The following is a 17088-nucleotide window of genomic DNA, read 5'->3' on the forward strand; positions in this document are numbered from 1 at the left end:
AAGAAGAATATTAAATTTTGTCTTGTCACTGCCACTTTTTTTAGGCATTAATAAAGTGCTCTTGTACAGTCCTCTTGGTATTAGTTGTTTCATCTACTTCTATCCCTAAATAATTGTATCCATATACAATGTAAAGTTATTATAATTTTTGTTCCTTCCTTTACCAGCTTTTATTTTTCTCTGCCTTTAGCCTAAGAAATGGTTTTGATATTAATAGAACAAAGGGCGTATAAATTATTTACAAAATTTGGGGGTAGTTATTGTGTTACACAATCTTAACTTCAGCCAACTAGATTTGACATAAATGTTATAGATGCTAGGTTTGCTTTATTTCTGGCATTGCTTTAAGCACGAAATATTAAGGACGTTATAAAGAGTAGATTGCATGTCTGGACTATGTATTAATACTTCATAGCAAATTGTTTTATTGAAGTGCCTATTGCAATTTGTTAGTATTTGGTGCATGGTTTAATCAAGGCTACTAAGGGCCACACCGGCGTTTCAAAAAATTCGGCCCAGATTTACCACGAGGTAGCAGATACGATCAATCTTATTCTGGAAACAAGAGCATGAAACTGGTTAAATTCAAACGGCTGTGTGTCCCTTTAATATCTAAAAAGGCTAGAGCTCAAGTGAATATGAGTAATATAAATTTGTGTGCCTCTTAATTGCGTATGCAGCTAAATATATAATACAATGGCAGGCGTTAGCACCATCTCTTATTATTTTTAATTAATTTGCATTTTAATATTTGTAACCATCTTTTTCAGATTTAATATTGTTATATTTTAGATTGTATTTCAACAGCTTTATGTAATTTTGCTTTTTTTGGCGGATAATGTAGCACTTGACGCGTAGATTACGAAACTTTTTTGGGCCGCAAATGATTATTTTTTTAATTAACTTAATTTCTAAAAAGTAGTAATTTTAGGGGATTACCGTTTTTTGGGTTTTTTTTGGCGGAGAATGTAGCACTTGACGCGTAGATTACGAAACTTTTTTGGGCCGCAAATGATTATTTTTTTAATTAACTTAATTTCTAAAAAGTAGTAATTTTAGGGGATTACCGTTTTTTGGGGTTTTTTTGGAGGAGAATGTAGCGCTTGACGCGTAGATTACGAAGTTTTTTTAATTAACTTAATTTTAAAAAAGTAGTCATTTTAGGGGATAAGTAAAGTTTTTCTAAAAAATAGTTCCGTCGTGTATCCGTCGAAACCACTTTTTGGACACGCCCCAGCCCCATTACAAGCATTGACGGTAATCGTACCTAGTTGCATCTTGGTTATCCAAGGTGGCATCTTAATTAGTGAAATCGTATCAACTTAAATAGTAACATCAATGAGAACAGGTTTGCTTCCAAAACACGTAAAAGACGTTACTAAATTCCCCGTATTGGCGCCTGACGGCGACGCGCACTCACTTCGCTCAAGCGCTGGTGCCGCGCGGCGCCTCCCCAACCCCATCCTAAAAAAAGCGATGGGACATCTATAACGCGACCTAGAGGACAGTACCAAGACTTACGCATCAAGTATATACTTTTAATATCAACCAGAAAAAAGCGTTTGTGGCCCAAAAGTACAAAAAACCTAGAAAATGAACAAAACCTGTAATTGATTTTATAAAGTACGGTAATATCACTTTGTGGCCCAAAAACACAAAAGACCTATAAAATGAACAAAAACTGTAATTGATTTTATAAAGTACGGGAATATCACGTGGAAATTATTAGGACACCGAAACTGTGGTGTCGGCGAATACACGACGGAAATAAGTACAACGAAACACGTGAAAATGCCCGAAAATGAGAAATTTTTAAAATTACTTTAAAAAATTAAATAATAATTTGCGGCCAAAATAAAAAATACCCTCGGCATCTACGTGACAAGGTCTATCAGGCGCAACCAAAATTAATATAAAATTCAATGAGGCCGCTGTAGTTCACTTCACCCTTTAATTCTATTACAGTTAGTTCAAATTTAAAAGTTTATGAAACATTTAATGTCGACTTGAAAACGTTTTAAAGTGTAATTACTAAAGTTTTTGACAAGTTTATTTGCTTATTTTCTCTAAATTTTGAGGCGAGGCATGTTGAAACATACAAAAGTTTCTGTTTTAATGTATATGCAATTGTCAAATGAATTAGAGGTGCAGTCAAAACCACTAAGTTGTTAATTTTTTAATTTTATCATGGATGAGTAGGAAACGCTCAAAAGCCCGGATTTATAACCTTTCTAAGTATTGATAAACCTTAATTTTATTGAAAACATTCTTAACACTCTTGTTCCTTGATGCTCTCTGCCCAATTGTCTCCAGTGTGACAATGACCAACGAAATGGAAGACGCCTCTCAATGTTAAGAAAATTGTTCATCTTAGAGCACCTTATGCGACTACATCTACTTTCTCTGGGATATACAAATCCCTGGGGTGTCAGAAATGACCTACTTGGGGGTTTAAATTACTTCTACTCTCTGTGGGAATCGCCATACAATCTCTGCAAAGGCTACTGATGTTCTAGGCACGCTTGGTACATGACTTTATGGCTGTTCTGTATTGATTAAGTCTGGCCTATTGCTCCATGGTTCACCTTATTGTGGAGCGCTTTCTGGTGCCGTCCATCATTCTGGGGTATAACTACTCTTTAGTTGGTACAACGCTGAGCTGCTAGTTTTGTGCACAAAATTCCCTTCTACCACTGCACCCAGAGTATTTCCAAGGAATTTAGCTTGCTTAAGTGGCCATTGCTAAAACTGCGTCAGAAGTCTGATCACACTTTCACATCTAGTTTACTCCTATATCCAGCCTCAAAGATCTTGAAGTTTCTCTTGTTTAATTGAAACCTCTCTCGTGCGCACTTGTTTCTTCCTTACAGCCAAACCAATTCTTGCCAATACTCATTCCTCCCTACAGATTATCAAGGCCTGGAATGCTATAAATATGGATCACAAAAAGGCTCGTCAGTTAAATTATTTCCTTTATAAATTTAACTCCATTTATATATTTTCATTCGCTTTCTTGTAATTAAGTAAAAACTATAATGAAAATAGTCATGGTACAGGAACAAAGCTTGCAAAACTGACAGGAAATTAATTTATTTAGGGAAACCATTAGGGCAATCCCTAACCCCTAAAAAATTCGAAACACAAGTGTTGCAAAGATATGAATTGAATAAACCATTGCTGAATGAAATAGGAAGAACCATCAATAGGCCATTACTTTCAGTCAGACGAATTCTTGGCCGCACATACTGACACCAAGCATGTGTTATGCGCCATTATTAAATGGAAGCCTGAAAGCTCCCTAATGTTTTGCTAGGAGTAACAAACACAGTACCCCACACAAGGAGAACACAGCTAGCCTTTAAACATGCTAATGCAGTGTTGTGTACAAATTTCATTAGATGAGCAGGTGCTAAAGCATAGACTAAGAAAGGTTTCACAAGGACATTTCGCGCGCGAATTTAGGACCATGTAAAGTCTCAGCACGGGAGGGCGCCACGTATATCAAAATGCTGGCGCGAACCAAATTCGAAGGACTCAAATATTATTCTTATTAGCACGTGTTTTAGAAATCAGATGTGATACACGTGAGGTACTATATGGGTTTGAAAATAATATTCACGTGATCACCACTTTCTTAAAAATCCGCTGGGCGCGCGACCGTTCGCACCATTAACGAAGTCGGGGGTCTCGCGCCGCCGGTTATACAGGAAAAAGCTAAGGGGGGTCACACGCGAAAGGTCCTTGTGAAACCTTTCTTAGTCTATGGCTAAAGCATATAAACAATGAAAACTTTACACAAGAAAATAGACAACTTTTGACGAGTTACGTTCTCCTTGTGTGGCGTGCTGTTTGTTGCTCCTAGATGTTTTGTAACGCCATTTTCAGCATAGGCAAGAGTAAAAACTTTCATTTAATAACAGCTTTGGAAAAGTGATGGAATCAAATTTGATAACCATGAGGAAAATAATTTTAATGTTTTAAAGAATTGTTACTAGGCCTAAACTGGAATTAGGGCCCTGTTTTACTTTCCTTCATCATTCTGCTTAAGACAACCCTGAGAGCAGTTAAATTATTTTTTTCTTTGAGTATATGGCCAAATACAGATCATATTGATATTGTATTTTTTAATAAATTACATACAATAACTCAGTAAAAACATTCTTGTAATATTTTAATTTTCTATACAATCAAGGATTCAATCCCACACAATGAATTGGCGTATGAAGTGTTGCTTGGCACAAAGTCTTTGCTTGATAGCCAGGCAAATGTTTTTAATCAAAGGAAATCCGATAAATTCCTTTTTTTTAGAAGTTCAAACATCGCAAAAACCATTTTCATTGAGAGTTCATGTTTTTATATTACATACACACTTAAATAATAAAACTTTGAACTTTTCAATTGAAGTGAAATTTAAAGGTAAATGGACCACCATTGTCAAACGGATGGAAGCCATGAGCAAAAGGGTTGAAATTTTGACCAGCTTGTGACTCTGGATCAAGTGGATCTTCACCATTGTCAAATTGTTGTCGTTTTTCTAAACAAAAAGATGAATTCAATTTGAAGTTGATAAGTATTAGCCCTCAGTTTTCAAATTAACAACTAAAGTTCATATCAATTACCATATATTGTTAAGACAACAAAGATTAAAGACTTTGTAGTATATTAAAGAAATTTTTCACATAAAAGCCTCAAGACAATTTTTCCCACCCAATTAAACATCATTAAATCAGCTAATGAAAGAAATTCCTTTTAAAAGCCATGGGCTTTTACTCCATAAGTATTTGAAACCTTTGTTTTTCACTTATCTCATCACTCTTATATTTTCCATAACAATATCTCGCATAAAATCCTTTAAATTTATTTTTTTTACTTTCTATTTTTGAGTTTGATTGTGGTTGCCCCGATAATTTAAATATAACTTGGGTCTGAAATCCATTGTTGTCTGTCTTAGTCTTAAACTAATTTTATCTAAATAAATATCATCTCTACTAGTTTATACACTAACATTGCAGCTAAAAAAGGAATTAATTTTTCATCTACCTGGATCAGTCAGCACTTCTTTAGCAGCTGCAATGTCTATGAACTTTTTCTCAGCAGCTTTCTTTTCTTCACCACTAAAATTGTCAGGATGCCATTTTGCGGCAACTTTCCTGTAAGCTTTCATTATTTCCTTTTTACTTGCCGATCTAAAAAAAGATTTTAAAATTTGTAAGATGACAACACAAATGAGAATAGAAAATTAGAAGGTCACCTTGGTACACCCAATATTTGATAATAATTTCTTTTCTTTGACTGTTTTTGAAGTTTTTGTGATTTTTTTACTCCATCTCTTGCTCTTTGGGAGTGTTCGTCAATGTTTGCCGCTCTTTGAAAATCATCAAGTGCTGAAATTTAAAATAGTATTAGCTTAAAAAATACAAGAACAGTACCTGTGAGAAACTAAAACTAACCTTCGTCATATTGTTCCAAATTTAAATACGCCTCTGCTCTGTCGCATAAAACATTCACATCCTCCGGTTCATTTTTTAAAAATTCGGAACAAAAATTAATGGCTTCTGAACTACCAGCCTTAAGAAGAAGAGTGGAATATATTAAAAACTAATTTAAAGCGTTTAAATTGTTTTAAAACCAACTTACTTTACTTAAACAATGACAAATTCTTGCTTTTATATCTAAAGTTAACCGATGGGAGTCCTTGATTAAATTTAAAATGTGATGACCTTTTTCCGCACATTCATTGTACTGTGAATCACTTCGAAATTGTTGCATCGTTCTAATTCCAGCTGCAACTTTCTTTATATTTTTATAGTGGCTGAAACAGTTTTTGTGATCTGGATCGAGTTTTAAACACTCCCTAATTGAACTACGAAAAAAATTCCATTTGAGTAAATGATAAAGTTTTCTTGGTATGGGAGGGGGGGGGGCGAGTGAGAAACTGTGCAGTATGATGGTAAAATTGGTAATCCCAAAAGTAGAGGCTAAACACCTTTAACAGTTTAAGGAGAGTTGAAATGCTAACTTTCATTTCACTTTGCTTTAAATTACTTTTGCTACATTGACTTAACTCGGTTATTGCAGCACATTTTGAAATTTTAGCAAGTCATTTTAAAGCACAGCTATGTTGTACTTTCATTCGTATTTGCTTTACAGTGAAAAGCAGTAGCGTAGCCAGGATTTTGTATCGGGGGGGGGGGCACCCCATTGGTTAAAAGGCATACGATCAGAAATTGCAATTTTAGCATCTCTGCGGCCTTTGTGCAGATTGAAACTACAAGAATTTTCATCACCTTTTATCACTAGTTATTAGGTTATCTACCAAAAAACTGCCTCATTCTACACCTTTTCACCAAGGTTGTCTATAAATTTATGGCTTACTTTAATGATTCTTCAGCATCTCCAGCTTTATACAACAGTTTACTAAGCTTAAGCCACCCAGCTGTATTATCTGATGTTTGTTTTACTGTTGACCTTAAGTCTGCCACAGCTCCTCCCAAATCTCCAATTGCCTCTAGACTCTCCGCCCTCTTCTCTCTTAAAATTGGGCTCCAGGGACATTCCTACACAAAAAGTGTGTTATAAAAATGGTTACTAAACAGTTTAATAACACTAAATACCATATTAAGCAAAATCCTACCTGAATAATTTTGGAATATATTTCAATGGCAGCAACAAAATTTTTATCGTGATATAATATATCTGCCATCATTAAATCTTGCTTTAAAGGTTCTATTATACTGTAATGATGGTTTGCTTCTTCATTGTAAGGATCATACCTAAGCTGCAATTTAATTGTATAAATATTTGTAAAAATGTTTACAACTGCCATCACTAAGACTGTCTATCCCACCTTGGATTAATAAAGAAGCTCCTCGGAATATGCAATAATGCGCCAAACAAGCAGTGAACTTTGTGTTGGTGGTACAAAACTAATACTTAACAGTTGCGATTTTGATAACATCATAGCCAAAGGTCATATTCGGTATTCGCGGGGCAAGTGCTATAAATTTGTACCTCCTTTTCTCGCTTCAGCGCCTTTTAACGGGCAAACTGGAAAGTGTTGGGGAAAGTACGAGTGGCATATCCATGAAGTGAAGCTTCTTTATTACACCAAGATCCCACCAACACACAAGCATAAAAACCAATAACAATGTTTATTATTTAATTTAAAAAAAACTTACCACCCATTCAAAATCAATGTGTGCTTGATCAAGTTCACCTTGCTTAAGTAATATGTTTCCTCTTTGTAAACGAGCCTAAGCAAATGGTTTCATACATAACAATTAAAAACATTTACTTTAATGGCTTGTAGTTTCCTACAAGCAATGCAGTAGTAGAAAAACTTATTAAATGTGGTGTGGCAAACAGTCACACATCCCACAATACATTCCCATGGGAAACTCACTTAAATAAATCATTGAATTTTTTTAAATATTTCGATTAAGAACAGGAGTAATACACCCTTGGTTTAAATTAACTTAAATCTGTCACAATGAAAAGTTTGAGTACAATAGAAAAATATATAATTTTACAAAAACAAGTTCATTCTTTTAAATAGTACGGCTATCAAGGGACAGATATTAAAATTATTATGCTAGACTTACTTTACAAAGCAACCATCTCAATTAAATAAAAAAATTAATTATTTCTTTGAGTATTTATGTGGAATTTTCTTGGCTAATAAATCAAAATTAATAAAATGGGCCTTACCCCTTCAGATATTTATACAAATTTAAATCAATTAATTTTAATAAATTGGTCCAATATATAAAAATCTGTAAGTTGTAACCCTACTATTTTTGAAGCATAAAAGCAAGAGACATAGAAGAAGAGTCTGCCTCGACGCTGTGTCAGTGTGCCATGAAAATTTCCAACTTCTCCGTCATGTTCTTTCCCCCCTTGGGCATGATTACACTTGACGGGCGTAGCACTTTGAAAATGCGTTATTCGCGAGTTCGCCGGAATTCCTACTAGGGTTGCAAGTACAACTTAAAAAAAATGAATTAAATTTGAACCATATGATTGGCTCTCTGGTATTAGCGGTAAGAGGGAGATTGGCGAAGTTCGAAGTTTTTCAGGAAACCTATGGTAGAAACTAGGGGAGAGCTCTCGAGGCAGACTCTTTTACTTCCATGTCTCTAGATAAAAGTACATGGAATTTTTTAAAGTTCAAGTGTGACTAAATGTAGCAACAGTTCAAAATTTTCATTGGTCAAAAGTCCTCTCACAGCACTGATGTTTTCAAGCAATAGCTAAATTTTTGATATAATCTGCACTTAATATATTTGGGAACTTGTTGCCACATTTAGTAGCTACTTAAAAATCTACAGTTCTAATTCAAGTTTAAAGTAAAATAGAGCTTACTGCTATAAAGTCTGGTTTTAAATCCACTACTCTATCCAAGTCATTTAGAGCAGGTTTCGATCTCCCCAGTGCTAAATAGACTGTAGCTCTTTTAAATATTGTAAGGTAATTTTCGGGGTCTCGCTCTGAAAAAAATTTAGAACATAAATGAAGTATCATAATAACAATATTAAACTAATTCATACAAGGTGCTGCACACCCCTTTTAAAGGAGCTCCAAAGTTCGGAGGCAAAATGTGTGTAAAGTCAGTAATGTGAGAAATTTACGGTTGACTCTGCCCGCCTCTGCCAAGGCCGAGTGAGGGGTTGGGGGGAATGAAAAGCATGCTCAATTTTCTTTTTTTTTGCCACCGAGCTTTGGAGCCAGTTTAACATTGTGTACTTCCATAAAAGACATGTGAATACTTTGTGTTGGTTAGATAACATCTGTAAAACTGAAGCGAGCAACGAGAAAAAATGTAAATGTCAACCAAATGTACTTCTATTTGTATAGTAAACAATGATCTTCTGTTTTAAATTAAAATAGCTGCAGGCACATAAACGGGGGGGGGGGGGGGGGCGATAGGGGATGCTCAGCGATCCCAAATGAATACTTGAGCATCTCCAGCCCGACCAACCCAAAAAAATATATATTACCCAACTACCAACTAATATCATATAACATTGGTTACATGTTTTTTTAATCAAATATTCTGTTTTAACGAAGTCGAAATTAATAATTTAAAAAATAACAAAATAAAGCCAATTTTGGTATATTTACTAATTTTAAATTTCAGGAATGGGAGTTAAAAATTACGATTTTTTAGTATCAAGGCATTGGCGCCCCCCAAAAATTTTAAGTGCCCCAGAGTTTTGGCGGCTGGTTACGGGCCTGAATAGCTGCACAAGGCCAGGGGAAGGAAAATTTTAAGATAAGTAAAACTGCAAGTTTTTGTGGTAAATTCTTAATTTGTGTTATTTTATATATTACTGTACTCTCTTTTGATCACTTCTATGCTAAATAATAGCGTGTAGTTTACTCATTGGTCTTCTTGAAATACTAACATGTTATGCAGAACCTCAGTGTTGGATAGTTACAGAACACTATTTAATATAGTAGAGGGCATTTTCCTTCTAAAACTTCTCTCTAATTCCAATTTATGCCTTTTTTCTCTAATATATGGTGCCAACAAAGACAGTGACATTTTTTACAGGTAAGGAAAAGGTTAGTTGTCACTTGTCAGCTTTGATTTTAATGGTTTTGTGTCCGAATAATGGCTTCCAGATTTAGACCTCATTTTCATAAATTAGGTTAAACATAATAGTTTGCATCATTTTCCCTTGGAGTTGTTAGTACGTTATTTGAAAATTGATTACTACGTTATTGTTTCAATTTTTGGGAATTAAATATCTGGATTACATTATGACATCACTTGTACCTTTTTGTTGCTAATACTGACATCATCATAAGCCATGTTTTGTTGAATGGAAAAAATGGGGAAAGCACTGAACGGGTGGGTTAGTTAAGAAGTGAAAGTTACATATTTCGTTAAAAGGCATTTAAGCCAATTGGAATTGATTTTTGACAATGCCTCCCTTACAGCACCAAAATCAAAGGCACCATAACAAATATTTAAGTTTAACTGAGTATTACCAACTGCAGCATGATATTGGGAAAGAGCATCACTGTATTGTCCTCTCGCTAGAAATTCACGACCCAGCAGTAGGTGATTTTCAACTTCAGCAGCTTCTTCTGGGCTTATGGCTCGTACTCCAAGAAAATTATGGCTTAGTGTTCCAACAAAAATGAACACGCAGAGCCCCACAGAAGTAAAGATGTGAAATCCGCAGCTAGTCATTCCAACCATTAAATCAATATCAGGCAACCAAGAAAAAGGAGGAGGTGTAGAAAGCACAATGAGAGGTGACATCAAAGCCATATTACCCTGAAAAAATGGCAAGTGAACAAACATGCATATTTTTATTTTCGCAAAATACAAAAATTACTCATTTCTAAAGCACAGAAAAGTTACTTAGTTCTAGTTTCATATACAAGAGGATACATATCGAGTCTATCAGCATTCACTTATTACCCATGCCCATGGAAAAGATTGTGTTCTGGATTTATATCTTCATCTACCCAAATATTGCTTGATATCCAGAACCTTTGATATCATTATCTTTAGATACAAATGTAAACTATTAGTTCCGACTAACATGGATTGAGTTATTAAATCTTATGTTTTCCTAAGTTTTCCCCAGTGCAATTTACACTCACAAATCCCTCACTAATTACCAAAATTGCTATACGCCAGCTCAAAACAATAGGGCCCACAAAGAACGTCAAGATATGGTTGATTATAGACCAAGTCACCAAGGTCATCAAACTCTACTCTACTCTACTCTACTCACCACTGGCACTGGGGACCCATTGCATTTCCCAATGGGCCCTTAAATTTATACTGCATATATTAAAATATTCCGAAAGTCTACGATTTATTTTAAATTAATATGCATCATTGTTTCTTACCTTTCCAAAAATTACAAAATAATTTGTGCCATGAATGATTATGAAGTCAGTTTTTATTCAGCTCTTCAAACCCTCCACACAAAATACTGGAATATCACAGACGATCTTTACAACAAACGTCTGCTAAACTGAAGAGTTTTCGTGTGGAGTTCTCATTGGTTATCGTCATCATAACACTAGCAGCCTTGGAAATAACGGTGGTCAGGTGGTCAAAGACCAATTAATTAATTTCTCAGACCAGTTTATTTATTAAACATTTGGGGGGTCACTGGTCACCGTGTCCAGTTTATTAATTCGAAATAATAACAAAAAACAGAAGGTGACCAGTTTAATAATTCCAAATAATAGGAGATGACCTTTTAATTCAAGGTTTATGTCAATTTTGATTTCCCTATTCACTGGATTTCTATGTACAGTGACTCTGCTTACTACCGCCGCGTCCGCACGCCGAGGTTTTATGTAGAGTCCCTTCGCTCGCATCCCTCAAACGAGTGGAACTGTCTAACCCCCCTCCGGCCTCAAACCCTCAATCCTCTAGTCTCGCTTTCCCCCAAGTACGGTAGGCTACCCTGGTTACGCGGTAACGGACCGGGGACTTTGGAGTTACGGGGCCTTGAGAAAGAGAGATAATACGGTAAATTACGAGGGTCTTCTAGGCTATGGTAGAAGTGAGGGGCTAACCACTCTCAGAAAATCTGTACACCGGATTACGCTTAGATTAGCACTGCCAAAGGCAGGGACTTCAAAGATTACGCGTAATCCCATTAGTACAGTCAAAGGTACGGCTCTGTACACCGATTACGCGGAGTGATCAGCCCCTCGGGTAGAAGTCTTAGGTGAGATAGTACTATATTGTACTATTCTTGTGGTACTCATAAAATAAAGTTTACTATTTTGAATACGTGTAAAGATAATGTTACCAACATAAACTAACTTCTAAACATGTAATATAGGTTTTTTATGCTTATAAATGACATTAGAACATTTTATATGAGACCAATTAAATAATTCATAAGCTAGGGGGTCACTGGTCATAAGGACCAGTTTAATAATTTATATTCTAGGGGTAATTGGTCAGAAGGACCAATTTTTAAAAAAAACTTATTTCCAAGGCTGAACACTAGTGTCAAATTTCCTCATTGTAACAGCGTTGCCAGAAAATCAAATTATAGTAAATTATCGTTCACTTGAAAATTGGCGGTACATTTGAATTTTGACGGAACGGCTACAGTAGCGAACGGGTAAGGATTTCGGTTTCACCTATTATAACCATGGAGGAAGAAAGTACTTCTGGAGAGGTAAATACGATACCTCTAGCACAGGCCGATTGCTCGAAGTACGGCACGAAAACCCGCTAGAGGCGCCAGGCGTTACGCCTGGTTCGTAGGCTTTTAGCGCCTCCTATTTAAGGACAGCCATTACGTATTTTTTATAAAGTTATAGTTATTCCGTTCATTGATAGGTGGAGACACTCTACTAGGCACAAAGGCCAATTGAGCCAGTGTTCGCTAGCCTTCTTTTCCTATCCAGGATAGTAGTTTCTTCCTCCATGTTATAACCAGGCGACGGTTTACAGGCGACTTTTAACATTAAACTCGATGCCTTCACGCTATGGGAAAGTTAAGGGGAAAAAATAGACATTTAGGGTGCTGAGATGCAGTTTCATTAGTAATTTTTCCACGTGGGTACAGGTAACACGGATTGTTGTATAGTGCTAATTTTTTTAAAGGAACTGCGATTATAGTTTAAATTAATTTCCTGGCCATATTATTTTTATTAAATTTGAAAAGAAAGGTTATAAATAATTTTTCAAGAAAGTTGCTGATTTTCAATGTAGATAGGTTACACCAGGTGGCGATAGCGTCTAGGGTCAGAAAATTGGACGTTGTTGCTCCAGCCTCTTTTGCATTGACTTTGGTCCATGAAAAATGAAATAAAATGCCTCCATGCGATGTGTTAGCTCGAGTTTCTTAAGCGTTGGTTTTCTAGGATACTCCCTAAAATGCATAAGTGGCATAGTTGGCATAGTTCCGGCATAGGTCGATTTCCTATCGTAAACATTGCTACTATAGCAAGTAAACCAAGGAGCGGAATCACTATTTATAAGGCTTTGTTGGTTTGTATCAGGCATAGCTCTTTTTGCAGCTCTCTGGCATAGCTCCCTAAAATCAACCGACGCAACATCGGCTTGGGCATTGAACTTAGCGCGCGATTCCAAGGGGGGATCGAAGTATTCGCCGAGTAATGTCGCCTGACGGCGACGCGCACTCACCTCGCTCCAGCGCCGGGGGCGCACGGCGCACCCTAACCCCATACTAAAAAATGCTATGGGCCATCTATAACGCAACCTAGAGGACAGCACCAAGCCTTACGCACCAGGTAAAGTCGGGCGTGGAATGTATTCTATCCCTACGAATCTTGACAAAAAGAGCTATGCCTGATACAAAACAACAAGGCCTTATAAATAGTGATTCCGCTCCTTGGTTTACTTGCTATAGTAGCAACGTTTACGGTAGAAAATCGACCTATGCCGGAACTATGCCAACTATGCCACCTATGCATTTTAGGGAGTCGCGTTTTCGATAAAAGAAATGTGTCATAAAGAAGGCTGTCAGCCTGTCAGCGCGGTGAAGTGTCAGTGGTGTAGTGGTTATAGGCGTTAATATCCCTTAGCCATTGCGTCCTAACGAGGTGGATTCAAATTTAGAATTTGTTTCGGATGGATTTCATTTTGATAACGTTTGTGTTATAATTGAACCTTAATTTACTTACTTTATTATTTAAACTAAATATTAATATAGAAAAGATTTTGGATTTATTAAATATTCCCCCTGAGAATAACTTTGATCAATACCCCACTGGTGATTTCGGAAAATACTCGGAAAGACCTTTTCTCAGTTGACTGAAGCAAATTTTCGTCTTCGGAGGATATTAAATAAGGATATAAGCAGAGAGGGTAAAGTCGCTTCGCTACTGAGAGGCGTCTCTCGTTCAAAAATCAGTGTTTATTTTTTTCCGCGAAAATGCCCATAGGATCCCAACGTTTGATGGCGCTGCAAGAGTATGCGCCAGTCCTAGCGCGCGATTCAATATTCAGTTTAGGACGACGCAAAAATTGATTAGCTTGTAATTTAGATTTTTTAAGTAGTTTTTAAATGTTTTAAACATGCCTGGACCATTTTTTTACGCCGTAAATTGTTCTAATACGAAAAATAAGAATTATCGATTATCATTTTTCAAGTTTCCAAGGGAAAAAGAACGGTGAATACGCGTTTTTTACATAGGTTTATTCTTACTTTAACTTTCTTATTGAAATTTCAGTTCCCTATCATGGTTGAATAATGTAAAAAACGAGAAACTGACAAATAGAACAACGGAATACCTACACTTTAACCATAGGCTTTTCTCTAATCATTTCACTGACGATAGTCTTATGAATATTAAAACTAAAATTAGTCTAATACCATCAGCTGTGCCAACAATATTTTATGAACACTACTCATTTTCCAGTACAGTTAGTGAAGGTAAAGAAAAACATCTAAGGGATCCTAATGTGGTTTAAAAAATTTACTGACAATTAATATACTAAAATGTATATCATATCCATACGCGACATATGAACATGTTTTGGAAGAAAGCGCGTTGGTCACAAACGCATCACAACCAATTTCAGAGGAAAACACATTGAATGTTCTAGATGAACATAATTACACTTTGTCCAACAGTATTTCATGCGAAAATTCAGAAAATGGTAATTGAAATTTGAAACTGTCTATCTCAATAATAAATAATTTTAATAAATTACATTACTTTAGTTTGCTAATCACAATGGTAAAAGAACCTTAGATTTAAACACGCAATTTTCATCATCTTCTAAACACATTCGAACAGAGCATATGCAATTCAATCGAGAGTCCAAATCTATTTAAACAAAATGTCCTTAGCTATATATCAGGATATTTAATCCATAGCTGTTTTTCAAACCACCAATGCTCCTCTTGCCTCAGCCAACTCAAAAAGAACGATCCAATTATTGATCCAACAAATGTGCTCTCCTTATTCAAGTCTTTCAAAACAACAAAGCACTCTTCTTTTGGTAGCCTTATAGTACCTACTGACAATTTTTTAAAGTTTATTACAGAAACAAATGAGGTATTTGATACTAGCTTTAAACTACTATCTCTCATGACAAATGTCAAAGAGCGTATGGAAAGATTTATTACACGTCTAATTGACAAGACTTGGTTCAACATGTCCGACTGTATTTCAAAACATGATAAGTTTCTTCGTTGAGTTTTGCATACACAGTGCCCTGAAAAAACAAAATCTCGATCATGATTACAAAAAGTCACGGAAAAGACTGGACAAGAAATTGATGAAGATACAGCACTAAACACATACCTCATATTCGTCTTTTTTGAGCTACTTCGAAGCTTTATCTTATATATTTATTTCTTATTTATTTTCATCAAGTTATTTGATATTATTTCATTTCAAATATATTAATTTCTATTATTATTGTTATTAGGCCTTGGCTATTTATGTTTCCCATTAATTTAGGCTGTTAAAAAGAATTGACACTTCAATATTCAAATATAATAATATTTAAAAATGATTAGTTGTACTTACTTGCGTCATAAATTCACATGAAACAACCATTTCACATTTTATTTAAATTTCTTAGTAACAGAAATAAGAAAATAATTGGTGCCATATTCCGGATGTAACAAAAATCTTCTAAAAATATTTAACTAACGCAGGGCCGGCGCTAGGATTTTCGGGCCCCAGGTAATTTTTACTCCAAAATTTGGTTTTTTGGAAATAGTCAGAAAATTTAAGTTAGGCACCCGTTCCGGCGGGCCCCTTTCGGAGGCCCGGGCCCGGGGTACTTTTGCCCCGCTTACCCCCCCCCCCCCCCTAACGCCGGCCCTGAGCTAACGACACCCTGTAGTGGGATCCTGAACTTAATATGTAATTTCTTCTATTCGCGCGTGCGTCAAAAACTGGTAACGAAATTTTAACATTGCGGGAATAGGAAGAGACGCCTCTCAGTAGCGAAGCGACTTTACCCTCTCTGATATAAGGTTATCTAAAAATGAACAATACCTTTTTCACCTTCTTTAATTTGATTCGCCCAATTTATATTAGTATCGGTTGAACACTACAGAGTTAATAGAGCCGATGCTCAGGACTGTTGGAAAATTACTTTTAGGGTCGAACAAATATGGATGCGTGTATTATTTGAGATGGTTGTTTAAAGGATTCCAAAAAAAAATGTTGTAACAGTTATAGCCTAGCTTGTAATATTGTTTAACTCTCTAAAATCTTTCGATTTAAATTACGCGCCATATGTATGGCCAAGTAGCTAGATGGCGCTATTAACATAATCTGAACAATATATGTCACGTGAACTATAGTAGATCATAAATGTGTATATAAGCAAGTTACCCAAAAGGGAAGACTCACAATCATGTAAATAACTGTTTCAATAAAGTACTTTTAGTTGATAACCAAATAGTTGACTCTCTAGAACCCTACAACATGGTGTCAGAAGTTTTTACCCTACTGCCTCTGAATTACTTACCAAAACCCCGGATATCCAAGAAGCAATCTTCCTCCACTCGATTGGCGAAGATGCACCAAAGTCAGCTCAACCTGAATATCATGAGGGCTACTTCTTTGAACCAGGGCCATCGACCAGTAGTGTGGACTCCTTGGACTTCTCTCTAAACTCTTTAACGACCCTCGACAGTGTCACTGGTACGGCTAGGTACCCCTCCCTGGACGATGAATGGTATGAAAAAAGTTATATCGATAATACTCCTATATCGTTCAAGCTCGATACGGGCTCACAAGTAAATGTTTTGCCTCAACACATCTACGAGACCTTATTGGTTAAACCACCACTTGGTCCCCCTGCCCGCAAGATTGTGGCATATACCGGTCACTACGTTCCTATACTTGGTGTCGTACACTTGCATGGTAAATCCTTTGCTGCAACCACAAAGTTGGAATTCTACATCACTAAAGCCCAAACCACACCTATATTGGGCGCTCAAGCATCTGTTGATCTTGGATTAATTCTCAGGACACGGAGAGACAAACAACAACCACACCTCCAGACATCTGCACTGAGCCTCCAGTCTTCAGAAAACCCCGCGACCATAATACAACACTTCTCGGACATCTTCGATTGCGTCGGAAAACTACCTATCAAAT

General features: G+C 36.1%; 1 protein-coding gene across 1 annotated transcript; it reads right to left on the minus strand.

Annotated features, from left to right (window-relative positions):
* Window positions 1-4146: 4146 nt before the first annotated feature.
* On the minus strand, window positions 4147-11021 carry P58IPK (dnaJ homolog subfamily C member P58IPK). The gene is made up of 11 exons (XM_090167823.1): window positions 10870-11021; window positions 9994-10285; window positions 8362-8486; window positions 7179-7253; window positions 6635-6778; window positions 6376-6557; window positions 5638-5863; window positions 5451-5568; window positions 5252-5384; window positions 5041-5186; window positions 4147-4534 (listed from the first exon to the last, which is right to left on the minus strand). Exons 2-11 carry the CDS (start codon window positions 10277-10279, stop codon window positions 4395-4397), a joined length of 1575 nt encoding a protein of 524 aa, XP_090023949.1. The 5' UTR covers window positions 10280-10285; window positions 10870-11021; the 3' UTR covers window positions 4147-4394.
* Between the last annotated feature and the right edge of the window lie 6067 nt (window positions 11022-17088).

This window comes from Leiobunum rupestre, chromosome 3 (assembly GCF_980474605.1).
Source record: "Leiobunum rupestre chromosome 3, qqLeiRupe1.1.hap1, whole genome shotgun sequence".
Taxonomy (NCBI): Eukaryota; Metazoa; Arthropoda; class Arachnida; order Opiliones; family Sclerosomatidae; genus Leiobunum; species Leiobunum rupestre.